The 26996-nt window shown below is 49.5% G+C and overlaps 2 protein-coding genes across 6 annotated transcripts in view; one reads left to right on the forward strand and one right to left on the reverse strand.

Moving 5' to 3' along the window:
- Positions 1–262: 262 nt before the first annotated feature.
- On the reverse strand, positions 263–20954 carry ZNF473 (zinc finger protein 473). Of its 3 annotated transcripts, none has more exons than XM_011946327.1 (5): positions 20837–20900; positions 10216–10342; positions 8885–8980; positions 7398–7487; positions 263–4381 (listed from the first exon to the last, which is right to left on the reverse strand). In XM_011946327.1, exon 5 carries the CDS (start codon positions 4305–4307, stop codon positions 1992–1994), a length of 2316 nt encoding a protein of 771 aa, XP_011801717.1. In that variant the 5' UTR covers positions 4308–4381; positions 7398–7487; positions 8885–8980; positions 10216–10342; positions 20837–20900; the 3' UTR covers positions 263–1991. The 3 variants fall into 3 exon arrangements, with proteins under 3 accessions (XP_011801717.1, XP_011801715.1, XP_011801716.1); XM_011946325.1 differs by lacking the exon at positions 8885–8980 and adding an exon at positions 15547–15746 and having other exon boundaries at positions 20786–20839; XM_011946326.1 differs by lacking the exon at positions 8885–8980 and having other exon boundaries at positions 20837–20954.
- The window catches only part of VRK3 (vaccinia related kinase 3), a 50015-nt gene continuing 43795 nt past the window's right edge, over positions 20777–26996 (forward strand). For 2 of the 3 annotated variants that reach the window (XM_011946323.1, XM_011946324.1), the window contains exons 1-2: positions 20777–21695; positions 26149–26211. The gene's annotated coding sequence lies outside the window, so the exon portion shown is untranslated. The remainder of the gene's footprint in view (positions 21696–26148; positions 26212–26996) is intronic. The other variant, XM_011946322.1, reaches the window with a different exon arrangement.

A 26996-nucleotide genomic window follows, 5' to 3' on the forward strand; every position in this document is an offset into this window, starting at 1 on the left:
CAGGCTGCCTGTGCTCTCTCCTTCATTACTTGGGCTTACACAAAGAATGACAAGTGTTGTTTGATGATGCATCCAAGGACCAGGTGAACTTGTGTGCCTCCTCAGTGGTGCATGCCCCACCCAGACAGTGGGGAAAAAAGCTGTTTCTTACTGGGCCATGATCACCATCAGAAGCCCTCCCCCACAAAGACGTGAGGCCTGGCAGGCAGGGACTGATGCGTGGCTGCATGGCAGGAGGCTGAGAGAAGGAATCAATGCTTTCAGATTCAAAACTTTAATCAGAGAACCAACAAATATGCACACATGGAAGGCATTTCTACCCTGGCCTGCAGCAACACAGGTGACTTTATAGACTGTCCCCCACCCCCAGTGGCTGCCAGTTTTCCAGAGTCCCCATTGTGTTCCAGCCCTGCAACACTTTGTCCACTCTTTCAGTATATAACATGCCCATCTCCCAGGCAAGACAGAGCTCCAGAGGACAGGAACCATGTGCTAGAAGTTAAATGTTGCAGCCATTTGAAAAACAGCGTAAGGGCCCAATGGTTAGCCAACAGGTTCCCAGTTTCAACTAAGTTTAACAAACTTAACCAGCAGAACTCCAGGTGCAAGACTTGAAGAGCCCAAGGGTACAGAGCACTTACCCCCTAACCATTTTAAGCACCTAAAATCGGAAAGGTATTGAAAGTATGTGTCCAGTGCTTTTCCTAAGACTACTGTGTTTCAACAAATGTGTGACTGAGCCACTTCGTGGTAGGGCACAAACGCCCAGAGCTGACAAGACTCTGTCAGGAGGGAACTGGTTGTGTGGGTCCATCTCACTGGACTCTCCAACAATCCTTGGTGATCCCAGAACTTCCTGTGACATGAGGGAATGGGGCATTTTTAAGATGTCACTTGTCAACTAACAGCAATCGTCTGTGAAAATGAGTTCATTCATTTCTCTGATTCCAGAAGCTTCAGAGCAGTAGCAGTACATAGTGTATTGATACTGCCCGCCCCCGAGCCTAGCAAATTGCCTGGTGAGCGGCTGTCTTGGATAAATGGTGAATGATGACATCCCAGTGGTCACTTCCACGCACCACAGGTTTGACCCCCAAGCATATCTTCCATATGGGTTTTGTTTCATATGCGGTTAACACCTTGGTCAACACAGCTTTCCTGAAGGAATCTAGCTGTGTTTTGGTGTCAACTCCCATGACAAATTGGGTGTCTTACTGCATAGCCAACACTGTTAAACAGAGGAAGGTCATGGGAAGAGGAAGCATGTGTTTGTGGGATAGGGAGTCCTCTCTGAGTGAGAGGCTTGGGAGGTTAGGAGTGGAAGGTTGTAGCTAGTTGAGGTTAGGAGTTTACATGTTCTTTTTGGCTTTCTGGGGGTTAAGGAGAAAAAACCAGGAAAGAGAGATAAAGGGACAAAAAAGGCCAGGCATTTAAGAAGAGTAAGGTGCTGGAGAAAAACTTTAAAAAAGGAAAACTTACATTAAAAGTGATACATTATAAGAATATTAACTACAGTAAACACAGAGATTACCAATTCCTTTCTTGTAACACGAGTGTATTTGTGCTATGGCTGATGTGTATTTGTGGCTTACACTTGGTGAGCCCTCATGTGCTGGCCATCAGTTCTAAGTGCTTCACATTTATGTATTTAATCCTCAGAAAAGCCCTCTGAGGTAGGTGATGCCCATTTTACAGATGAGGACACCGAGGCCCTGAGAGATTTTTCTGACTTTCCCAAGGTCACTTAGGTAGTAGATGGCAGAGGTGGGATTTAACTCAGGTAGACTGGCTCCAGAGCCTACCTCTGTATCCTGACGTACAGCTTCTCCATTTTTGTGTTTTCACTGTTATAATGAAACACATGTGCACAAACTTTCTAATCAATCTTTAGATGTATTTATTTGGAGAGAAACTTGCAATGGGATGGATGGTTTCCAACTTTCGACAGCGGATGAAGTCTCATATTCTGGGACTCTGCTGCCACCCAATGGCTACAGCCAGTATTGCTGCTTGTTGTGTACACGCTGATGGCGGGTGAGGCTCGAGTGGCACCGAAAGGCTTTCTGACAACGTTGACACTGATAAAGTGTCTCCTGGGTGTGAACTCTCAGGTGCTGGTTGAGATGGGCACTGAGGCCAAAAGCTTTGCCACACACATTACAGGAGTAAGGCTTCTCCCCAGTGTGAACTCTCTGGTGCTGTGTTAGATTTGCTTTCTGGGCAAAGGCTTTCCCACATTCACCACATATGTAGGGCTTCTCCCCAGTGTGAACTCTCCGGTGAATAGAAAGGCATGAGCTCTGGGTGAAGGCTTTCCCGCACTCCTGACAAACATAAGGCTTTTCTCCAGTGTGAATTCTCTGGTGGCGGACAAGCTCCGCATTCAGGCCGAAGGCCTTCCCGCAGTAGTCGCATACATAGGGCTTCTCACCTGAGTGAATTCTCTGATGCTTAGAAAGGCACGAGCTCTGACGGAACGTTTTCCCGCATTCATTACACACCAAGGGCTTCTTTCTGGCATGAGTTCGCTCATGCTGAACAAGGTAGTTTCTCTGGGTGAAGACTCTGTCACACTTACTACATTTAAAGGGATTCCCTCCAGCATGAGCTAACTGATGTTTTGAGAGGTGTGCACTTTGGCTGAAGGTCTTTCCGCATTCGTTACATTTAAAAGGGTGCTCCTTTGTGTGGGAGGGCTGAAGTCTGAGAAGGGAGGCACTGCTGATGGCTTTCCCTTGCTCACCCCATTTATACAGCCTCACTCTAGAGTGGATTCTTTGATGGTGAATGAGCTGAGTACTTTGGCCAAAGGCTCTCCCACACTGGTCACACTCAAAGGGCTTCACCCCACTGGTGTGAATCCTCTCGTGCTGAGTTAGGTATTTGCTGCAGGTAAAGGTTTTCTCACATTTGTCACACTTAAAGCACTTCTCTTTCTGTTCTGGGTTCTGATCCAAGATCTTCCCACTCACAACAAATCTTTGTTTTTCTCTTGTGTGAACACTCTGGTGGCACTTCAGGGTTGAGCTGCAAATGAAGCGTTCTCCGCACTCCTGGCATTCATACAGGGTTTTGACAGTGTGCATTTTCTGGTGTTGCACAAGGTGACTGTTATCGCTGAAAGTCTCCTTGCATTCAGCACAGCGATAGGGCCTTTCTGCAGTGTGAATGGCCTGATGTCGCATCAGATGCGAGGGCCGGCTGAAACTCTTGATGCATGCCTGACATTTGTGGGGTCTGTAGCCCGTATGAATTCGCCGATGTTCATTAAGGTGAGTGTGCCGGTGGAAGGCCTTCCCACACTCACTGCATTTGTAAGGCTTCTCTCCACTGTGAACCCGCTGATGGATCTTTAAGGTAGAGTTATGGCTGAAGGATTTCCCACATTCGTTACACTTATAAGGCTTCTCTCCAGTATGAAGAGCCTGGTGCTTAATGAGCAGCGAACTCTGCCGAAAAGTCTTCCCGCACTCCCGACACTCAGAGGTAGTTTTTGCAGTATGAGTTTTCTGATGTTGGATGAGGTGTTTTCTCAAGCTGAAGATCACCTGGCACTTGGAACATTCATAGCGTTTCCGAGTGTGGGTCTTCTGGTGCCGAATAAGATGCAAGATCCGGGTGAAAGCCTTGCCACATTCATTACAGTTGTAGGACTTACTATCTGTGTGAGTTTTCTGATGCTCACCAGGCTGTGTGTCATGACTGGGTGGGTGGTCACTGTATTGACTCTTACATGGTTTTTCTCCAGTGAGAGTTTTCTGATGCCACAGGTATGCACTCTGACTAAAAGTTGTCCCATATTCATTACACACATAGGATTTGTAGCCCATGTGAGTTTTCGGATACACAGAAAAGGAAGCATTCTGGTCAAAACCTTGCTCACACTCTTGATGGACAATGGGTTTCTCCTCAGTATGAGTAATCCAGTGCTGGGTAAGATGGTAACTCCCACTGAAGCTTTTCCCACATTCACTACATTTATATGGTTTCTCCCCTTCCTGAACAGAATCCTGCTGGCTGTGGTCCGAGTAGGAGTCAAACTCACTCCCATATTCCTTAGACTCAGCTGGTGTGAGGGTCTTTTCAGAAACATTATGTATCATGGAATCTTCTCCCGTGGAAAGGGTGGACACAGGACTGAGGCCTCTCTTTAATTCGTAACTCTTACATTCTGTGGGACTTTCCCCATTGGTGGCAACATCAGACCTCAGAAGACTTTCTGGATCGCCTAGCAAACTATCTAACCAGGTGTCCTCTACACAGGCCTCTCTGAAATTGGAGTTCCAGAAGCCATCCTTGGATAACATCTCTATAATCTCCTGGGAGAATCCTTCTTCCAAGAAATCCTCCACCAGAGGAGAGTTCTTGGTCTCAGTCACATCTGAAAGAGTAAGTGCAAATGTCTCCTGTTCACCAAGGGTAAGAACACAGACAAGAGCAAGTAGGGGTGATGGATCTTGAGTCCAGCCTATCCATTAAGGGACCTAAAGGGGTGACCCATGTGGAACTGGCATCACAGAAAACAGAGAGCCCATTCCCAGGAGGGTCAACAGGGGAGCTGGGAAACCACAGGGGTTCAACAAGGAGGGAGATTCGACCATTACCTTCACAACTAGGTGACTGACCAAGTTCCCTCAAAAGTCACCTGTACTCACCTGCTTCTACTCTCCACTCTATCCTGCACTGTCACCAAAATCTTCCTCCTCATATCCTGCATCCTGTATCCCAGACAGCACCCCACTCCCCCCACTCCACCATCCATCCAGTTCTCCATGCTAGAATCCTAGGAGTCAACCTCCTCCCTACCTCTCCCTCAACTTGGCACTATTTTCATTTGGTCTCTATCGAAATGTCTCAACTCCCTTCCTCTCCTCTCTTTATCACTGACTCCATCTGACCCCCAGGCTGCTCATTGGTCTCCTGTCTCTGTCTGTCTGTCTCTCTCTCCAGTCTTCCACACTAGCCCTAAAGGGTTTTGTAATAAATGGATCTGACTTATATCACTCCTCTGATTAAACTCTTCCATGGCTTCCTGCCTGGAGAAGAGAAATGAGTGTATTAGCCCAGCGCTCTTTGTGCTGACCTCATAGAACTCTTGCGGTTCCCTAAATCTACCAGACTTTCTCCTCTGTGCTTTTAATGGTCCCTCATGCTGGATGGCACTTCCTGGGCTAACTCCTCTAAGTCTTTTAATACCCAGCTTGAGTATCACCCTCCTCTGAAAGGCTTCCCTGACAACCCCATCCCCATTCTGCTTTAAGTCCCCTGCCCTGTATTTGAAAAACAGCTGAGCACTTACCATCCTCTACCTTGACAGGTTATGAAAGGGTCTGACCCCTGACCCTTACCAGAAGGTAAGCTCTTTAACGGGGACCTTCCACTGCTCATCCATCCACTGCCACAGCGGCAGCCATGGGACAGATTCACAGACAGTAAATCCCATTCATGGCATGCTTGCTTACAGGCAGGAGTGCCTCAGGCACTCTGTTATACTCGACAACCTCCCATAAGGTAGGCACATTTCTGCTTCTTAAAGCTAAGTGGGCAGCAGAGTGAGGATTTAAACCCCTCTGACCCCATATATGTATGTATATCTGTGTGTGTGTATGTGTGTGTGTGTGTGTGTGTGTGTGTGTGTGTATATATATATATATATATTTTTTTTTTTTTTGGGAGATTGAGTCTTGCTCAGTTGCCCAGGCTGAAGTGCTGCACGATCTCAGCTCAATGCAACCTCTGCCTCCCGGGTTCAAGTGATTCTCCTGCCTCAGCCTCCTGCATAGCTGGGACTGCAGGTGCCCACTACCACACCCAGCTAATTTTTGTATTTTTAGTAGAGACAGAGTTTCAGTATGTTGGCCAGTCTGGTCTCGAACTCCTGACCTCAAGTGATGTGCCTGCCTTGCCCTCCCAAAGTGCTGGGATTACAGGTATGAGCCACCATGCCTGGCCCCCATATTCTTAACTACCAAGCTGTATGCTCTCTGGGATCCTTCACAAAACATGAATGTCCCTGCTCTGCTGTATGCCTCCAGTCTCCCCATCTCTCTTCTCCTCCATCATCGTACCTTTTCCAGCCTATCCCTTCTGCAGTTCTTGGCTCACCTTCTGAGTATCTATGAGACTGCTTAAAGTCTCTCCACCTGGAAGTAAAACTTGCAAATGAAAGCTTTCTGAAATCACACCTTGTTCTGAATTGTCACCTCTGCCTCTGCTCATCTCTCCCACAGATATCCAGCTCACTCTCCTCACCACACCGGTGCTCATGTTGTTCCCTCTGCCTCAAATGCACCGACAGACATATAATAGGCACCCCTTATGTGCCAAGCATGATGCCAGGAGCTGGGAATACAGGGTGAATCAGCTAAGCCCTGCTTCCAAGAGAGGCACACCGTTAAAGGGGAAAGATGCTTACGTGGTAACTATGCAACTCGAGTGTCACTACTAGAGGATATGGAGGTATATTTGTTAGTAAAGGCATGGCTACCCATGCTTGGAAACAGCCAATATGCTGAGGTGACAGAAACAGAAAGCAGAGGTTGTGAGAGCCTGTGCATGCGTCAGTCACCTACGAGGGACACTGATGTGCTGAACAGGAGGCTGCAGGGGCCTCATGTACACGAGCTTGAGTGTGGTGAGCCAAGAAGGGAGCTACAGACTGACTGGGTTGGGTACAGCCTGAGACTCCTGTGGTCTCTGGTTCAGGGCCCTGCTTCTCATGCAGATAAAGAAACAATGAGAGAAGCCTCCCATGCCAGGCAAGGCAGCCGCCTCTGCTTTCCTCTGCTTTCCTCTGCTTGCCTCTGCTTTCCTCTGCTTTCCTCTGCTTTCTCCTGCTGGGGATGTCTCTGCCGTGGGTAACACCCCAGGAATCCTCACCACCTAACCCGAGCCACCTGGAGGAACCCGGGCTTGGGAGATGGCAGGGCAGATGCTCTTGGCAGCATTCAGGCCTAGGCTTAAGTTACTCCCTAATGTGGCCATTTGCTGTGCCCCAGGGATAGGAAGGAAAAAGGGACCTGAAGGAAAGGAGGTAAAAGAAGTAGAATGAGGGTCAACACACCCAGGAAGCACAAGGCAGGAAAGCAGAGACCAACTCAGAGAGTGGAGGGCGTCTCCTTGTTGATTCTGGAAGGAAGAAGAGGAGCTGCAGAGAGGCACCAGGATAGCCCTGTGCTGAAGGGCAAGGTGGAGAGACACCAGAGTCAGGGTCTATAAAAATGTCCGGATCGCCCCCAGCTCCCAGGATGAGGGGGTGGAAGCCAGCGAGTGGCGAGTGAAGTCCTGAAACTGAGCGTTGTAATGTCTGGGTAGACCTGTGGGAGAGCTGGCGGCAGCCCCAGGATGGAGGTCTGGAGGACAGAAGGTACACAGGGGGCCCCTCTCCATCCACTCACCAGGGCCCGTTGCTTCTGGGCTTCCTCCTGGCAGAGGCTCCAGATCTTCAACGCCATCTGCGTGGGAGGTCAGGTTGGGTCTTGGGGGGTCTGCAGGGAGAGAACAGCATTGTCATCTAACCAGGACATGAAGGGTCATCCAGACACTCAGTGAGAACCTCCTGGCTCTCCTGACTTTTCTATGCTTTATCCTGCACATGGCTCCTGTGGGCCAGGTGCTGCCTGGGTGACTCTGGGGATGCCTGTCCTGTAGGGTTCCCAGTCCAGTGATAGAGAGGGAGCCAAACAATCACAATCCAGGGTGATCAAAGCTGTGACAGCTGGGGCTGGGGACACAAAGGACTTGTGACAGCTCTTTAATGGGCAGAATCTGCCAGGTGGAGAGGCACGCACTTCCTTAGCCATTCATGATTCACTCGCTGACCCATGGGTCACACAACGCCTGAGGCCTCCATGGGCCAAGGACAGAAGATGTCAGGGTCCCAGGGTCCAAGCAGTCCTGAGCCCTACCCTCTACAAGCTTCCCCAAGTAAGGGACCAGAGTCATCCAGGAGGGACACAGGCTACAGCAGGGAAAACGCCACTGCTGGCTTTGAAGACTGAGAGGCCATGAGTCAAGCAATACAGGTGACCTCCAGAAGCTGGCAACGGGCCAGGAGAGGACTGTATGTGCTGGAGCCTCTAGAAGGAACATGGCCCTGCCAACACCTCGCCTCCAGCCCAGCCACATGCATTTGGAACTCCTGGCCTCCAGGACTATAACATAAAACAAGCGTGCCGGTGGAAGCCACTGCATTTGTGCTGTGGGTAACAACAGCAATAGGAAGTGGATACACTACTCATACATACACGCAAATGGGTGAAGGGGCAGTCGAGGTAAACACACTTCTTACTGTGGGCTGTAGTTTAAAAATTCAAAACGACACTGAGGTAGGACCTCCCATTAGATGCTTCTTAGCACACACTGGTCAGTCTGGAGAAAGTCTGCCCCAATGTGATGAGATTCTTTTTTTTTTTTTTTGAGACGGAGTCTCGCTCTGTCACCCAGGCTGGAGTGCTGTGGCCGGCTCTGAGCTCACTGCAAGCTCCGCCTCCCGGGTTCACGCCATTCTCCTGCCTCAGCCTCCCGGGTAGCTGGGACTACAGGCGCTGCCACCTCACCCGGCTAGTTTTTTGTAGTTTTTAGTAGAGACGGGGTTTCACTGTGTTAGCCAGGGTGGTCTCGATCTCCTGACCTCGTGATCCGCCCGTCTCGGCCTCCCAAAGTGCTGGGATTACAGGCTTGAGCCACCGCGCCCGGCCTGTGATGAGATTCTATCAAATGACAGTTTCCACAGCGTGTTATCTTTTACTGCTTTCATCTTTTGAAGTAAATTATTTTTCTGGTTCTTCAAAAAGAAAGAACTGAGGCAACAGAGAGGGAAAAGGAGCTAATGAGGTGACACTGATGGGGAGCTGGGGTGATGTGGCCTTGGGGCTGCACAGACCTTAGCTAGAGTCTGGGCCCGGCCGCTCTCTCACTGTGTGACACTGGTGTGCAGAAGAGGGCAACACAGCAGGCTGGCTGCTCTCCTGGGAAAGGCCTGCTGGCAAGGCTGGATTTCAGGGGGGTACCCCGTGTCTCCAGAACAGAAGAGACACGCTCCCTGGACCTAAACGCTGCAAACACTGTGGCTTACACCTGCTTTCCTTCTGGGAGTCTGCAATTTTGGTATGTGCCAGGCAAAGGGGCCCACGTGACCAGACCCCAGTAAAAACCCTGGCACTGAGGCTCTGATGAGCTTCCCTGGTGGACAGCATTTCACACGTGATATCACATTCTACAATATTGCTGGGGGAATTAAGCATTTCCCATTTGACTCCCCTGAGAGAGAATTCTGGAAACTTGTGCCTGGCTCCCTTGGACTTTGCCCCATGTACCTCCTCCCTTTGCTGACTGCTCTGACTCTTTTCACTGTAGTCAGTCTTAGCCATGAGTCTGACTACAGGATGAGTCCTGGGAATCCTAGTCAATCACTGGAGCTGTGGGTGTCCTGGGGACACTGGCATAGCTGGGAAGGTGACTGCCTCTCTTTCAACCTCAGTTCCAGACCATTCGGCACAAGAGGGACAACCCAGCTTCCTCACAGGGTGGCTGGAGGATTGAACGTGCAAGTCCGAAGAGCTGCTACTCAATCGCTCGTTCATTTAGAGCTGTCCGCTGGGCCCTGGAGCAGGAACTGTTTGTTCCAAACACTGTGGACACGCCCCTGTCCTCACACAGCTCCCGCTCTGATGATAAAATGGTAGTTAGAATGTGATAGAGCGATGGCCAAGATGAGTAGGAGAGGAGATACGGAGTTCTCACAGGGTCCCAGGTCAGACTTGAAGAAGGTAAGCCCTGAGAGCCACTTAGGCAGAGGGGAGGGCAACTGGAAGACCCTGAAGTCTCAGCTTGAAGAATGACTGACTATAAGCAGGAAAGTGGTGAAGACGAGGCTGGGGAGGCAGATGGGGCCAGAGCAGGGTTTCCCAGGCTTAGCACTACTGACACTAGCATAGGCCAGTCCTTGGTTGTGGGGCTCTCCTGTGCACTGCAGGATGTGTGGCAGCCTCCCTGGGTTCCACCAGCTAGATGTTAGCAGCACGCTGCTGGCCCAAGAAGTAACAATCAAAAATGTCTCCACACATTGCCAGTGTCTCCTTGGCCAGCTGAGAACTGCTGGGTTAGGTCACGTGGATTCAGAGGAGCCCAGGATTTCACCCTGTGGCTGGGGGAGAGCACAGGTGATCACCAAGCAGGACAGTGAGTAGGCCCCTGGGGACAGGGAACACTCACCCAGCAGGAAGAGGTCCTGGCAGTTGTCCAACGCTGAGTCCCAGAACATGTCCCCCTGTTCCAGCCCGAGCTGCTCCCAGTCTTCCAAGGTGAAGTCCATGCCGACGTCCTTGAGGGTCACAAATTCCTGAAACACAATACACTATTGGTCACTCAGAGGCTGGGGTCAGGGAGGAGCCCAACAGCTCACTCAGGGCACCCCCAGGCCTCAATCTGCCAGGCCTTTGGCAAAAACCATCCCATCCTCAGCCTCACAAGAATCTTGAGACGTAAGAGATTGGAAACCCCTGTATTTTGTAGGCAAAGAAAAGGAGTCTTGAGCAGGGGACAGAATGTCAACCAAGGTTAACACAGGTGAGACTGAACCCAGGTCTGTCTGGCCCTAAAAATCTGTTTATTTCACACTTTCGTTTTAGTGTTCATTCAAAATTTTGGAAATTTTCAAACATACATACAAGTAGAGAGATGTATATAATTAACAACCAAGAACCCATCACCAGGGGTCATCTGATTTCACCTGTGAATACTTCAGTATGAGCAGTAACTCCTTAATCACTGAACACCTAGACCACATTCGAAATCTGTATACAGATTAGGCTGACATCTCAGTGGTGTGTCCCTTTTTTTTTTTGAGACGAAGTCTCACTCTATTGCCCAGGCTGGAGCCCAATGGCACGATCTCGGCTCACTGCAACCTCTGCCTCCCGGGTTCAACCGATTCTCCTGCCTCAGCCTCCTGAGTAGCTGGGATTACAGGTGCACACCACCACGCCCAGCTAATTTTAATTTTGCATTTTTAAGTAGAGACAGGATTTCACCATGTGAGCAAGGCTAGTCTTGAACTCCTGACCTCGTGATCTGCCCATCTCGGCCTCCCAAAGTGCTGGGATTACAGGCATAAGACACCATGCCCAGCCTAGTGGTGTGTCTTTATAGCTAGCTTGTCTCAATCAGAATCCAGGGGAGCCCATACCCTGCATGTAACTGATGTGGCTCTGAGATTTTAAAATCTACAGCTGTACCCCTGTGCCTTCTTCATCCTCCATGCTCCTGATTTGGGATCCCACGTTCTGAATGTGGCGAGCTGTTTCTATGCAGTATCACCTGGCTGCTCCCCTGGCTGCGCATTTCCTGTGAGCTTGGTCAGGGGAGCAGAGGCCTGACTGAGTCAGTACAGCCTCTGGGGCAAAGACCCACTCACAGGTGGTACCAGGTCCACTTTAGGCCCCACGACTACCTAAGGCTCCTAGCTGGTTGTCCAACTTTCAGTGATGCCATCTTTCATTTTAAAACTGTCCTAGTTAATAAGTGTTTATTATTATTTATGTGCGTGTGTGCGTGTATACATACATCATATAATGTATACATAGTATAGATATGTATTATATGTAATTTTATATATAATTACATATACTTTTATATTATAATTTACATATGCACCTGTAGTCCCAGCTACTCAGGAGGCTGAGGTGAGAGTATCACAGGAGCCCAAGGAAGTCAAGGCTACAGTGAGCTGTGATTGCATCACTGCACTCCAGCCTGGGTGACAGTGAGACCCTGCCTAAAAAAAAAAAAAAAAATTTTCTATTATTTGGCTAGTCAGTGGTAGAGTTCACATAGGACAGGTAGGGTAAATGCTTGACTCTCCTTTTATTTGCTAGTTTTCGCTATAAGGAATTGGTTTCCTTCTATCATTTATAAATTATGGTAATTTATAAATCTGGTAATTTGTAAATTATATATATAACTTATATTATATATATAGAGAGAGAGACAGAAAGAGAGAGAGTGTCAGTGTTGCCCAGGCTGGAGTGCAGTGCCACGATTATAGCCTCGATCTCCTGGGCTCAAGCAATCCTCCTGCCTCAGCCTCCAAGTAGCCAGAACTATAGGCATGTGCCACCAGACCCAGCTAATTTTTTGTTTGTTTGTTTGTTTGGTAGAGTAAGAGTCTTGCCATGTTGCCCAGGCTGGTCTCAAACTCTTGGCCTCAAGCGATCCTCCTGCCCCTGCCTCCTCAAGTGTTGGGATTACAGGCATGAGCCACTGTACCTGGCCAGTTAATGGGTGTTTAGGATAAAAATTCAAATACTTGAGAAGTACCGACGGTAAAACGTGAAAGCTGCCCCCACACACCCCATCTCTAGGTGAAACCATGACTGCTGTGTCTCTTCCAAATCTCCATCAATGTGGGCACAGGCACACATGCGCATGCGCACACACAGGCACATTTTAAGGAAGAATGAAAACCACCTCTCTTTAGTTTGGCTTTGAGGTTTGGCCCTACTACCTTCACTTATGGGTGACCAGTGGCAAGTAAGCTGCATGTCTCTTGTGACCCCAATTCCTGCTCCCCTAGTGAAATGGGACCAATGAGTCCCATCTCATCAGGGCTGCTACAGGAAGCAACTGAAATACTGCTGGGAGGTGACTGCACAGTACTTAGCACAAAGGAAGAGCTCCACAAAGGGGCAATTCCACTCTGGCTCACACTGCCCAGCCCAACCCTCCAGGCATCTGACTGCAAAAGCCCTTCTTTGGCCAAGAGCTTTCTGCATGCCCACAATGGTTCAATGCTTTAGATGCAGTGACTCACTAAACCGCCTGACTCCTTTCTGAGGCAGGATTATCCCCAATTTATAGAAAACAAAATCAAGGCCCAAATAGTCACTTTCTCCAAGTCACACAGTGTATTAGTCCATCTTCTGTTGCTCTAACTGGGTAATTTATAAAGAAAAGAAATTTATTTCCTATAGTTCTAGAGGCTGTGAAATAATAAATTTGTGTTGTTTTTAAGCCCCCAGGTTTGTGTTATTTGTTACAGCAGCAGCAAGATCCTGAAACAGTCGTCCCAATGTGATGCTAAGCAGGAATTGGGTAGACGAGCCACGGGAATCCTGTTACTACTTACAATAGATCCTGTCCATCCTCTGCTCCAAACCCTCCAATGGCCTCCGGATTCATCTCATTTAAAGACAAAGGCCATACAATGATCTCCAGGGCCCTAAAGATCAGGCCCCAGCTATCCCTCAGGGCTCACCTTCTCCCCCATTCCTGCTCATCCACTCTGCTCCAGCCACACCAGCTTCCTTGCTGCTCCCCGAACACACCTGCCAGCTCCCATCTTAGAGTCAAGATTGTGTCCCTCAGTTCTCTGCTTACATGCCTCTTCTCCACGAGGCCTTCTCCGACCCCTCTGTATAAAACAGCAAATCCACCCGGGGTCTCCCTATCCCTTTCTTCCACAATCCTTAATACTGCCTGCATGCTATGTGATTTACTGAATGCATTTGACTGTGTGGTATGGGTTGAACTGTAACCCTCCAAAAAGATACAATGAAGTTCTAATTCCCAGTACCCCAGAATTTGCCCTTATTTGGAAATGGGGTCTTTACAGAGGTGATCAAGCTGAGATGAGGTCACCAGGCTGGGTCCTAATCCACCATGACTGAAGTTGTTACAAACAGGAGAAATGGGGACAAAAAGACAAACCCAGGCTGAGGGAAAACAATGTGAAGATGCGAGGAGAACACCTGGGAAGATGAGGGCAGAGACTGGGGCGGGGCCTCTCTAGGCCAAGCAACGCGGGAGCTGGCCAGCCAACCGCCAGAAGCTCAGGGAGAGGCCTGGCCCGCAGCCTCAGAAGGATCCAGCCCTGACAACACCCCGATCTCAGACTTCTGGCCTCCAGGACTGCGAGACCATCCATTTCTGTTGTTTTCAGCCACCCAGTGTGTGGTACTTTGTGACAGCAGCCCTAGCAAACTCATACACTGTCACTCGCAATAACGTGAGCTTCATGAGGACAGGAACCGCCTAAACTGTTCCCCTAGTCCAGACTCAGAACAAAGCCCACACGTGGCAGGCACAGAGTACATACTTGTCGAAGGAGGCAAAGCAGCACGTGGTCCTGATAGCTGTTTTGGGACAAGGGAAGGAGCTCATCAAGGATGGAACCCATACTAAGCGAGGTTCAAGATGGGGACAACAAACTGAGTCCCAATCACACTTGCAGATGATGACAGCCCTACCTCTGGACTTTTGGTTATATAATTAGTAGTCTCCTGACTGCGTAAGTCGATTTCTGACACTTATAATAGAAACTGTTGCTGTCTATATCCTGTCAAGAGCACCAGTCAAGCAGTTTTTTCAGCAGGAGCCAGATCACAGAGGACCTTTGAGGGGCTTCCTTTCCTCATACTCCCAGACTGTGCTGGACAAGGGCCCCTGGTCTCAGCGATGCAGGAGGTGGGAAGACAGGGCAGACTTGATCCCTGAGGCACTGGGGAGCCACAGGAAAGTGAAAGGTCAGAGCACATATGTGGCAACCATTTACCCTGTGTGCCAGACCACACGGTGGGCACTAGGGGCACGGATGTGTGTCAGACCTGGTTCCCGGCCTCATGGAGCTCATGGTCTGATGAAGAGACATGAGGGAGGGAGGTCTGTGGCACAGGGACATATCGAGGGCTGTGTGGGCCAGAGGAAGGAGGGAGGCCACTGCCTTGAGGTCAGGGAAAGCTTCCTGGAGGAGAGGTCATTAAAGCTGGATCACTAAGGATGAACAGATATTTACCAGACAGAGAGATGGTTTCACGCATCATTCATTGATTCATTCATACATTCACCTGATACCTCATGAGGCTTCCTGTGTGCCTGGCCTGTGCTGGGCCCTGGGGATCCAGAGATGAATCCCCATCAGTTCGTGTCCCCAAGGAGCATCTAGTCTGGTCGGGATGACACATAACGCGCAGGAACATCCGTATCTAGGTGGATCTGTGCTACAGTGGAGGCAGCAGGGGGCGCTATGGAAGGTCAGAGTGGAAAAGTGCTGAGTGCCTAGGGAAGAGCTGGGGAACTGAGCCGGGTCTTAAAGGCTGTGTGAGACATTACCAGATGGAAAAGGGACAGGGGATTCCAGCAGAGGACCCAGCCTGAGCAAAGGCAAGGAAGCTGCTGGAAAGTACACAATCAAGTTTTACTACTAGGCCAAAGGGAGTACTGGTCATCTAGAGAAATGGGAGAAGATGGTACAAAGGTGGGTAGAACCTAGAACACACAGGAAGGCTGAAAAACCTGGAATTTATCCTATAAGCAATAGGGGTTCCTAGAAGAGTTCAAGCAGAAAAGAACAGCATGTGAGCTTTCCTTTAAAAATCACATGGGAGCCACCGTGGGACAGGGAGGCCCAAACAAAGACAGGCCAACTTTCCTGCCTTTGGGGGTGACTGATGAACACAGAGCGGCCTTCAACTCACCTCGGCCACAAAGGAAAGCCAACTTTCCTGCCTTTGGGGGTGACCGATTAAGACAGAGCGACATTCAACCCACCTCAGTCATGGCCAACTGGGCTTCAGTAGCCTCTTTTAAGCTCCTCCTCCTTCCCCTCCGTGTTCCCGGCTGGCAGGGCTGTGGGAAGCACAAGGGAGCTGTGAGAAAGTCTCCCTTCCGCCCATGGCTGACTCGCTGTCCATGCTGCCGAGCCCCCAAAATGTCCAGGAGGAGGAAGACAAGTCCCAGTGTGAGTCTCCCTGCAGGGGACAACAACAACTGTATTTACTGAAGCTACCCCAGCCCCACATCTCCACTGTGCTTCAGAACCTACAGAACAGCGTCACCACCGTTAGCACCTCACACAGTCAGTAAAAACATGCTTAGGAGATTTGGTGAGGAAAGTCTATGGCCGCAGTGGGAACTTCTGTCTTGCTCACTGCTGTGTCGCTTAGTGTACAGCAGGTGCTTTCACAGTCGGTGTAAAAGCACCTACAGTTGTTGACAGAATGAAGGTGTCTAAAGAACCAATGGAACAACGCTTCTGGGATTTCTGATTATCATCTCTAGAATTTGGGTTCAGGTAAATCGGCCTCCAAAACGGTTCCTTTTTGTTTTTTTGAGACAAGGTCTTGCTCTGCTGCCAGGCTGGAGTACTACAGCGGCACAATCATGGCTCACTGCAGCTGTAATCTCCTGGGCTTAAGCAATCCTCCAACATCAGCCTCTCAAGTAACTGGGACTACAAGCATGTGCCACCACGTCCAGCTAATCTTTTTCACTTTTTGTAGGGCCAGGATCTCACCTGTTGCCCAGGTTGTTCTCAAACTCTTGACCTCAAGTAAGCCGCCCTCATCGGCCACCAAAAGTGCCAGGATTACAGGTGTGAGCCACTGCACCTGGCCGCTATCTCTACAACAGAAATATTTCAACTTGGCCGGGCGTGGTGGCTCAAGCCTGTAATCCCAGCACTTTGGGAGGCCGAGGCGGGCGGATCACAAGGTCAGGAGATCGAGACCATCCTGGCTAACACGGTGAAACCCCATCTCTACTAAAAAATACAAAAAACTAGCTGGGTGAGATGGCGGGCGCCTCGCAGCTACTCGGGAGGCTGAGGCAGGAGAATGGCGTAAACCTGGGAGGTAGAGCTTGCACTGAGCTGAGATCTGGCCACTGCACTCCAGCCTGGGCAACAGAGCGAGATTCCGTCTCAAAAAAAAAAAAAAAAAAGTATTTCAACTTTTGTTTTAACCATTACCCACAGTAACACCACCAATATGTAGTCAAGCCTGGGACAGTGGCTCACGCCTGTAATCTCAGTACTTTGGGAGGCCAAGGTGGGCAGATTACCTGAGGTCAGGAGTTCAAGATCAGCCTGGCCAATATGCTGAAACCCCGTCTGTACTAAGAATACAAAAATTAGCTGGGCTTGGTGGCGCATGTCTGTAATCCCAGCTACTCGAGAGGCTGAGGCAAAGAATCACTTGAACCCGGGAGGCGGAGGCTGCAGTGAACCGAGATGGTGCCACTGCATTCCAGCCTGGGCAACACAGTGAGACTCCATCTCAAAAAAAAAGAAAAAAAAAAGTATCATGACTACTCAAATACACAGTGTAACTAAACAAAAGTTTCATGAAGCAATACTTACTCTGCAATGTAAGATGTACTGGGATATTTTCTATTCTAGTCTTGATTCTCATTCATTAAAAAAAAAAAAAATCGGCTGGGCGCAGTGGCTCACGCCTGTAATCCCAGCACTTTGGGAGGCTGAGGCCGGCAGATCACGAGGTCAGGAGATCAAGACTATCCTGGCTTACACGGTGAAACCCCGTCTCTACCAAAAATACAAAAAATTAGCTGGGCATGGTGACTGGCGCCTGTAGTCCCAGCTACTCGGGAGGCTAAGGCAGGAGAATGGCATGAACCTGGGAGGCAGAGCTTGCAGTGACCCGAGGTCACGCCACTGCACTGCAGCCTGGGCAACACAGCGAGACTCCGTCTAAAAAAAAAAAAAAAAACATAGTCACTGCCCACCCAGTTATTTTCATGACCCATAATATGCAAAACATTGTACCACAGACATCTTTACCCATTTGTATCCATTGTGTGGACCAAGTGGCATATATCTATGGAGTGCTGAAAGCACTTCATATCACAAAACAGCACGGATCACTTAACAATGACACAAGTCCACAGATTCTTCAAACTCCGATACCAGATGTGCTTTGACATTCAACTTTTATTTTAAAAAGGTGATATGGCATATATATGGCATATTTCATTAAAATCCCAGTGCAAGGCTGGCCGTGGTGCCTCATGCCTGTAATTCCAGCACTTTGGGAGGCTGAGGCGGGCGGATCATGAAGTCAGATCGAGACCACCCTGGCTAACAAACACGGTGAAACCCCGTCCCTACTAAAAATACAAAAACAAAATTAGCCAGGTGTGGCGGCGGGCGCCTGTAGTCCCAGCTACTCGGGAGGCTGAGGTGAGAGAATGGCGTGAACCCAAGAGGCGGAGCTTGCAGTGAGCCAAGATTGTGCCACTGCGCTCCAGCCTGGGCCACAGAGCGAGACTCGGTCTCAAAAACAAAAACAAAACAAAACAAAATCCCGGCACAGCGTGGATCAGGCTGCACTTCATAATTGAACACTTTACCATTTCTAGAGAAAGGTATAATCATTCATTCTAGGTAGAATAATTTAAAGTTATATTTTAAAAAATGCCCTGTCGTAGTTCAGGTAAGGCATGAATACTAAATTTACGAAAAAAAATATTTGTTCTGAGTTTTCCAGATTTTTGAGACTACAGATATGGGAATATGGTAGACCTACAATAAATGCTAATTCTACTGAACAATGAGTTTTTCTACATGTCAGAGGTTAACCCTCAATCTATAACTCAGTTGACAGATATTTGGTCCATAATGTTTGTTGGCAGACAGAATGTTTTGAAAGAAAATTCAAGCATGGCTCACTAGTCTCAAACTTGAAAACTGGAAAATTTCACCTAAAAATTAGGTTTCCAACTGCTGAAACATCCTAGGGTTTGGCAACACTGGGTCTACATCCCACGAAGTTAGTTCACTGGAGCCCATTTAAAGCTCTCCGACCAGTGCTAGGCAAGTGCGGGATGCTTATAATCCCAGCACTTTAGGAGGCTGAAGGGGATTCGAGACCAGCCTGGACAACGTAACAAGACCTTGTTTCTACAAAAAAATTTAAAAATAAGCAAGTTGTGGTGGCACATGCCTGCAGTCCCAGCTACTTGGGAGGCTGAGGTAGGAGGATCACAAGGCTTCAGTGAGCTATGATTGTGCCACTGTACTCCAGCCTGGGTGACAGAGAAAGATCCCGCCTCCAAAAACATAAATAAATAAATTTAAGTTTAAAAAGCGGCTGGGTGCAGTGGCTCATGCCTGTAATCCCAGCACTTTGGGAGGCCGAGGTGGGCGGATCACCTGAAGTTTGGAGTCCGAGACCAGCCTGGTCAACATGGTGAAACCTTCGTCTCTACCAAAAATACTAAAATTAGCCATGGTGGTGCATGGCTGTAATTCCAGTTACTTGGGAGGCTGAGGCAGGAGAATTGCTTCAACCCGAGGTGGAGGTTCCAATGAGACCGCACTCCAGCCTGGGTGACGGAGCGAGACTCTGTCTCCAAAACAAACAAACAGCAACAAAAAAAAAACCAAACACCACTCTCCCCTTTATATGAGGCAAATGCTCCCCAAGGCCCCGCAGCCTCACCTGGACCACTTCTCTTCTTTCCTGTATGTTATCTGCCTGGCCCTCACAGACAGCTGCGCTTGAGACCCCTGACTGCAGTTACCAAATCGCATTCTGTCCACATCTCATATACTCTTAGCCCTGGGAGGAAAGAAATGAGGGCCCAGAGGTGGAGCCCAAGGTCATCCAGCCCAGAGTGACTTAAGCCAAACAATTATCAGGCTGAAAACCTTGGGCCCGAGAGTCTTGACTCTCCTTCCAGATCATTTACCTTCTCTAAGCCTCAGTTTCTACATGTACCAAATGGAACAAATACAACAGATCCACGGTCCTTTAAATGCTCCAAAGAACGTAACTTGATTTATAAACTGACCGCAAAACTTCACCTGGATCGCCACAGGCCATGTAGGGTCTTAATATTTCCCTAAGTGTGAACATCCACTCCTTGACCCACAGAAACATTTTATGACCAAGAACTGGCCCAGATTCCTCGGGGTCGGGGGGTGCTGCCTAATTATAAAATGCACACCCTATTAGCTTTCTAAAATATGAAAAATTCTGATTCCCAAGATTGCCTTGTGGCCAAGGGGATCTGCATTTCTGTCTCAGTGCTGCTGTGGGGATCGGGAGAGGAAAAGGGACTCCAGCAGGGCGCCTGGCACACAGAAAGCGCTCAAATAGTAAAAATGTTAAGTACTTCAACTTCCCCAAGAACTCTCATGCATCCTCCAGCAAGATTCTGCCTAAATCTGCCAACTTCAGGTAACTCATTCTGCCAACTTCACGTAACTCATTTCCTTCCTTCCCCAACCAAAACCAAAATAAAACAGAATCACTCCTCTCAGGGCCGTCAGGGAGGGCTGGAAACCCCTTTAGCGGTTTTCTTTTTTCTTTTTCTTTTTGAGACAGGGTCTTGCCCTGTCGCCCAGGCTGGAGTGTAGTGGTGCCATCTCGGCTCACTGCAACCTCTACCTCCCGGGTTCAAGCAATCCTCCCACCTCGTTCTCCCAATTAGCTACGACTACAAGCGCGCGCCACCACGCCAGGCTAATTTTTATATTTTTTCTTTTTTTGTAGAGACAGGGTTTCACCACGTGGCCCAGGCTAGCCTCGAAATCCTGGGCTCAAGTGATCCGCCTGCCTTGGCCTCCCAAGGTGCTTTTCTTCCTTTCTTTCTTTTTTTTTTTTTTTTTTTTGAGACGGAGTCTCGCTCTGTCACCCAGGCTGGAGTGCAGTGGCCGGATCTCAGCTCACTGCAAGCTCCGCCTCCCGGGTTCACGCCATTCTCCTGCCTCAGCCTCCCGAGTAGCTGGGATTACAGGCGCCCGCCACCACGCTCAGCTAATTTTTGTATTTTCAGTAGAGAAAGGGGGTTCGAGGAACTCCTGAACGCAAGTGATCCCCCGCCAAGGCTTTCCAAAGTGCTGGGATTACAGGAGTGATCCACTGTGCCCGGTCCTTGAGCGGTTTTCCTAACAGACTGTGAAAGACGGTTCACACCTCCACCCAGACAACCGCTGCCCAAGACGACGCACCCTTTGCCGAAGTCGCCCCCACTTGCATTCCGTCACCTCTCAGGAAGGACCGAGCCCGCAAGACCCTCAGCCCCAGCATGTCCGTACCTCGGGATTGTAATCCGCCGCGTCAACAGACGCAACCCCAGCCTCGAGGGACCGGGAGTTTCAACTCCTCGCACACGAGCCTACTCGCAGCAACTTCCTGCGCGCGAGAAGCTTCTCTGAGCGGCTGCACCCAGGATCCTCCGCGCCAGCGCCAGGACTCTATTTCCCAGAGGGCTGTGCGGGCGACCTCGTTCGCCTTCCCATCTCCTCCCGCTTCTTCAGCCTTAGCACTCTGGGAGTGGAGTAGAAACAGAATCAGGACCAGGCGGCATCAGGGTTTGTAGTCCAGATTTTTACCTTGTTAAATAATCATCTAATTAGCTTCTTGCCTTTATTAGAAGATTGGGAGTCTTCCCCTCTTCAGAAGAGCTAGCGGTAGGTTGCCATGGAAACGCGTTGAGACGGGGTTTCTGAGAAAACGCACGGAAGTAAGGGGCGGAGTTGAGGCGGGAGAAGTGGTAATGTGACCTCTGATTGGTGGAGCAATGCCTCACGGTGTATTCCGATTGGTTTCACACTGACACATGCGCAGTAGAACAAGAAGGCCTTCCAAAGAGGCTAGAAAGGAGGGGAGGGGGATGAGCAATGACGGAATAATCCCCATTCCGTCTGGAATCAGAGGGCGGGCCTGCCGCGGAGGCCTCTGGGAAACGGAGTTCCCAGGTAGGCGAAGCCCCGGGGCCGTCGGGAAGTCCGCGGCGCCTGCGCGGACGCCACAGACTCAGGATGCGCGCGCAGCGCTCTCCGCCCAGCGGAAGTTTTCGCGGGGCTACAGAGAAGGTGAGTCCCGGTAACTGCGGAGGATCCGAGGGTCAGGCTGCAGAAGCCTAGAATCCCAACCCCGTCCCTAAGTAAAGAGGTGAGGGGAAGTGAGGCGGAATGGCCGTACGTCCCCCGACCCCCTAGCCGCAGCGCGGCTGGGGTGTCCGTGACGTCAGCACGGCCCTTTGTGAGAGGCGGGCGCCCCGGCGGTCGGGGTTCGGAATGAGAGCAGCTCCCGGTCGCGGGGTTCACTGGCTTCCTCTTCAGCTTCCGAAGCCACCTTTGGCTCCGTGTTGGGCATGGCTAAGGCGGAGATGGGCGGAAGTTGTGGGAAATTTGACAGCTCCTCCGCTGTCAAACTTGGCATCTAAGTCATGGTTTCTATGGAGGATGCGGCCGAAGAGAGTCTCTGTCGCCTAGGCAACCGCCCACCTGCGCTAGGGTGGGGTCTGACCTTTAGCCTTTTTGCTGTGTCGTCTCCTAAAGTTTCTAGGAGGAACACTATACTATGCTGTATAGTTGACACATAGCAGCTGTTCACTAAACATTTGTTGAGTAAGTCAAATAAATTAAGATAAAGACTGGCCTGAGGGTTGGAGTCTTGGGGTTTCAAGTCCTGACCTGGCCGTTGCATAGGTGACTTCAGCACATCCACTTTTACTGAGTGTTTACTATATGGAAGGCTCTGTGCAACCGATATTACACTACTATAACCGGGGCTTGAACGGTGCTAGTCTAATAGGCACTGCTCAAGGCCACGTTATTATAGCAGTGTCTAAAACAAAAATCCTGCCCAGCTAATTCACATTTTCAGGGTGGTTGGGGATGCTAGACACTAAAAAAGAAATGTTAAAGAATATTTACAGGTCTGCAATCCTTTATCTATAACTTTAAAATCCAAAATGTTGTAAAAACTGAAAGATCTTTTTCTCTGTTTTGCAACTTACCTGGTAGCCCAACCTCACCTGGCTTTGAACTTGTTTGCTGGCAGTACCCACTCTGAACTGATGTGTGACTATTTAGAATTTTTAAAGATTTTGTTGTGCAAATCATATACTTGCTTATGGAGAGTTGCCCCTGGATCTCGCCGGCGTTGTAATATGTAATAGGTTCTAAAATCCAAAAAATTTGACTGGGCATGGTGGCTCCCGCCTGTAATCGCAGCACTTTAGGAGACCAAGGCGGGCGGATCACCTGGGGTCAGGAGTTCGAGACCAGCCTGGCCAACATGGTGAAACCCCCGTCTCTACTAAAAATTAAAAAATTAGCCAGGCGTGGTGACATGCACCTATAATCCCAGCTACTCAGGAGATTGAGGCAGGGAGAATCGCTTGAATCCAGGAAGCGGAGGTTGCAAGTGAGCCGAGATTGTGCCACTGCACTCCAACCTCGGTGACATAGCAAAACTCTGTCCCAAAGGGAAAAAATAATATATATTTTTTGCCCACCATCATGTAATACATGGCAGAAGCAAGATCCAAACCCAGGCAGATTATGTCCCAAGTTTATCCTCTTAACCCCTATACAGATCTGTTTCTAAGTGGCAGGTCTTTTTTAAGGACCATCCAGCTAGATAATTCTGGCCCTGAGCTTTGAGTCTCTGGCTAGATGTCTAGACTTGCCTGAAAGATGAATGTGTGTGACATAGCAGGGAACCCCCCTGCCTTCTTGGCACGTTTTCTTCTGCAAAGGAGACAATGATTTATTCACTCAGCAAACAGACCCAACATTTGCTCTGTGTCAGGCCTGTGTGAGGCTCTGGACATACTATGGCAAACCAGACAGGGAAAAGTCCCTGCCATTATGAAGCTTAAATTCTAGTAACTCAGAATATGTCAGGTGGTGACAAGCACTGTGAAGAAAAATAAAGCAAGGTAAGGAGGATAAAACATGCTATTAGTAAAATTGTGTCCAGGACCAGGCATGGTGGCTCGAGCCTGTAATCCCAGGACTTTGGGAGGCCGAGGCAGGGGGATCACCTGAGGTCAGGAGTTCAAGGCCAGCCTGGCCAACATGGTGAAACCCCATCTCTACTAAAAATACAAAATTAGCCAGGCATGGTGGCACGCACCTGTAATCCCAGCTACATGGGAGGCTGAGGCAGGAGAATCACTTGAACCCAGGAGGCAGAGGTTGCAGTAAGCCAGGATCACACCGTTGCGCTCCAGCCTGGGCCAAAAGAGCGAAACTCCATCTCAAAAAAAAGAAAAGAAAAAACACAGTAAAATCGTGTCCAAGAAGATCTCTGAGAAGGTGACATTTGAACAGAGAGCTAAAGAAGGTGATGAAGAAGTGACGTGTGTGCACTCTTGCGCGGACAGTGTTCCAGGCAGACGGGAGAGCAGGTGCAAAGGTCTTGGGGAAGAAACATTCTTGTCACAATTGGGGAAAAACACCGAAGCCAGTGTGACTGACTCAGCGTGAGCAAGGGGAGATGGTGGGAGAGGTCAGAGGGAACAGGGAAGTGGCAGATTATACAGGGGCTCCTGGGCCATGGTAGGAATCCAAGTAACTGGGATTACAGGCACCTGTCACCACACCTGGCTGATGTGTGTGTGTATGTGTTTTTAGTAGAGACGGGGTTTCACCGTGGTGTCCAGGCTGGTCTGGAACTCCTGACCTCACGTGATCTGCCCACCTTGGCCTCCCAAAGTGCTAGGATTACATGCGTGAGCCACCGTGTCCGACCCACCATATGGGCCAGGGCAGGAACAGGGGCAGGGTCTGATTTAGATTTTAAGTGGACCCCTCTAGCTACTGGGTTGAAAATCGATGTAGGGACAAGTGTAGAAGCCGGAAGTCTAGTTAGGAGGCTGCTGCAGTAGCACAAGGGAAAGATGGTGGCCTAGACCAGGCTGGTGACAGTGTCAGAACCGGGGATGGCACATGGTTAAAAGACTCTCTTACCCTGATTCTACACCCAGCATCAGCTTCCAGATTTAAATCTACAAGAATGTTCTGACCTGCTGCCCCAAGATCCCAGTCCGGTTTTGCATTTTCGTTGTATAAACTGGCACCAGGTTAAGAACATGGGCTTTTAGGTTCTGGATTCCAGCTGCGTGCCCACTGTTTTTTAGGTGAGTGGAGTCAGATCTGGGGGAAGGAGAATTGTCACCCTTTGAGCATCATTTTGCAGGTTTCAAAGATGGGATGATCATCCCTACCTCACAGAATGGAGGGGAAGAGTAAACAAAATCATGTGTCTGGCTTGCCACTGAAGAGCTATGTGGCCCTGGGCAAGTCATTTTCTCCCTGAGCCTCTGCTTCTCATCTCCGCAAAGGGGAAATCATTCTTACCTTGAAAAGGGTGATTGGGAAGGTTCTGTAGATAATACCTCCCGAGAACTTAGCACAGTGATCTGCACATACTGAACTGTCATGAAATGAGAACCGTCTTAAGTGAGTGACTTAACCTCTCTGTGCAGCAGGGACTCCCTGTTCTGGTTACTGTGTCTAGAGAACAAATTATCCCACAATTCACTGGTGTAGAAGCGCCATTCCTTGTGCCCATGGAACCTGTGGGCCAGGCATTCAGAGTGAGCACAGCAGAGTGGCCTGTTTCTGCTCCCCAGTGCCTGTGCCTTAGCAGGAAGATTTGAAGGCCGGGATTTAAGTGGTCTGAGGACTTGCCCACTCACCCAGCAGCTGATGCTGGCTGTTGGCCTGGGGCCTCAGTTCCTCTCCGCCTGAGCCTCTCCATGTGGTTTCTCTGCCTGGGCTACTTTAGGCTGCCACATGCCATGGAAACTGGCTTCCGTGGGTGAGCATCCTGAGTGAGCCAGCTGGGTGCAAGTTGTTTTTTATGACCCAGACTTGGAAGTCTCATGGCCTTACTGCTGCCAGTCCTCTGTTGGTAGGAGCAGCCACAGCTCTGCCTAGATCCAAAGGGGGGGAACAGAGACCCTGACTCCTGGGAAGAGGGGTTACAAGGTTCCAAAGAGCACACAAGACCAGAAATATTGCTGTGACCTGCTTTGGAAAATACGAGTGCCACTCTCCTAAGAAGTGATCATTCTGGAACCGGCGTCCTGGGCTGTTGTATAGACTAAATAGCGTAATGCATAGAAAGCTCTCTGCCTGGAGGACTCCTTCCCAGATATTGACAACTCGCTCCCTGGTTTCCTTTGGGTCTCAGCTCAGATGCCTCCCTCTGGGTGAGTCCCTCCTTGGCCACCCCGTGTGAATAGTGACCCATCAACCTCTGTGGCATCCTGTTTTCTTCTGTGGTACTTTGTTGTCCTCCATAGCACTTTCTCCATCTGACCTGTTCAGCGGTTCCTTGCTCATTTGTTTGTTAGCTTCTCTTCCCCACCAGAACTTGAGCATCCTGAAGGCAGGGGCTGTGTTGTTTCCTTTGCTGCTGTTTCCCCAGTGACCGGCATAAACAGGAAACTCGGTGAATAATTATCGAGTGAATGAATGAGTGAATAAACGAACGAATGGATTTGGCACATGCTGGTGACATGACCAGTGCTCAGTAAACATTAGCTATTATCTTTCCTTTCTATGTGAAAGCATGAGTCAGCCACTGCACTTTTGTTCACTTACAGGTCGCTGTCAAAATGGAGTTTCCAGCCCAGTAAATCCAAGGGCCAGACCGTGACCTCATAAAGGTATTATCCCTTGGGCATAGCCTCTCAAGGCCTTTTTCCTTTTTCCCACCAGCAGCTGGCTCCTGCTTGTCTCCTCTGGGTTGCTGCTGGCCAGCTTTACTCCCAGAAGGAACGTTGTGGTGGGTATGGCAGGGCTCACCTGCTTAGGCACTTGCTGCATCCTGGAGGCATCCTTCCTGGAGGGCGGCCAGCATCTGGGGAAATTCTACGTAACATGAAGCCATTTAAAACTATCACAGATTTCTGCCAGGTGTGGAGGCTCACACCTATAATTCCAGCACTTTGGGAGGCTGAGGCAGGTGGATCACTTGAGGTCAGGAGTTCCAGACCATCCCGGCCAACATGGTGAAACCCCATCTGTACTAAAAATATAAAAATTAGCTGGGTGTGGTGGCACATACCTGTATACAAAAATTAGCTAGGTGTGGTGGCACGTACCTGTATATAAAAATTAGCCAGGTGTGGTGGTGCATACCTGTAGTCCCAGCTACTCAGGATGCTAAGGCAGGAGAATCGCTTGAACCTAGGAGGCAGAGGTTGTAGTGAGCCGAGACCGCATCGCTACACTCCAGCCTGGGCGACAACAGCAAAACTCCATCTCAAAAAAGAAAAAAAAATCAGCTGGGTGTGGTAGGGCACACCTGTAGTCCCAGCCACACAGGACACTAACAGGAAAATCTCTTGAACCTGGGAGACGGAGGTTGTAGTGAGCCAAGATCGTGCCACTGCACTCCAGCCTCGGTGACAGAGTGAAACTCTGTCTCAAAATAAATAAATAAATAAAA

Source organism: Colobus angolensis, unplaced genomic scaffold (genome assembly GCF_000951035.1).
Source record: "Colobus angolensis palliatus isolate OR3802 unplaced genomic scaffold, Cang.pa_1.0 Scaffold25, whole genome shotgun sequence".
In the NCBI taxonomy this organism is placed as follows: domain Eukaryota; kingdom Metazoa; phylum Chordata; class Mammalia; order Primates; family Cercopithecidae; genus Colobus; species Colobus angolensis.

Coding starts and splice junctions, on each gene's coding strand:
- ZNF473 (XM_011946325.1), bottom strand. CDS start 20,828: ATGCTGGGGCTGAGGGTCTTGCGGGCTCGGTCCTTCCTGAGAG. Junction 10,343..15,546: donor CCCAGTTGGCCATGACTGAG/GTGGGTTGAATG, acceptor ATTGTGTTTCAG/GAATTTGTGACCCTCAAGGA. Junction 7,488..10,215: donor CCAGGACCTCTTCCTGCTGG/GTGAGTGTTCCC, acceptor CTCTCCCTGCAG/ACCCCCCAAGACCCAACCTG.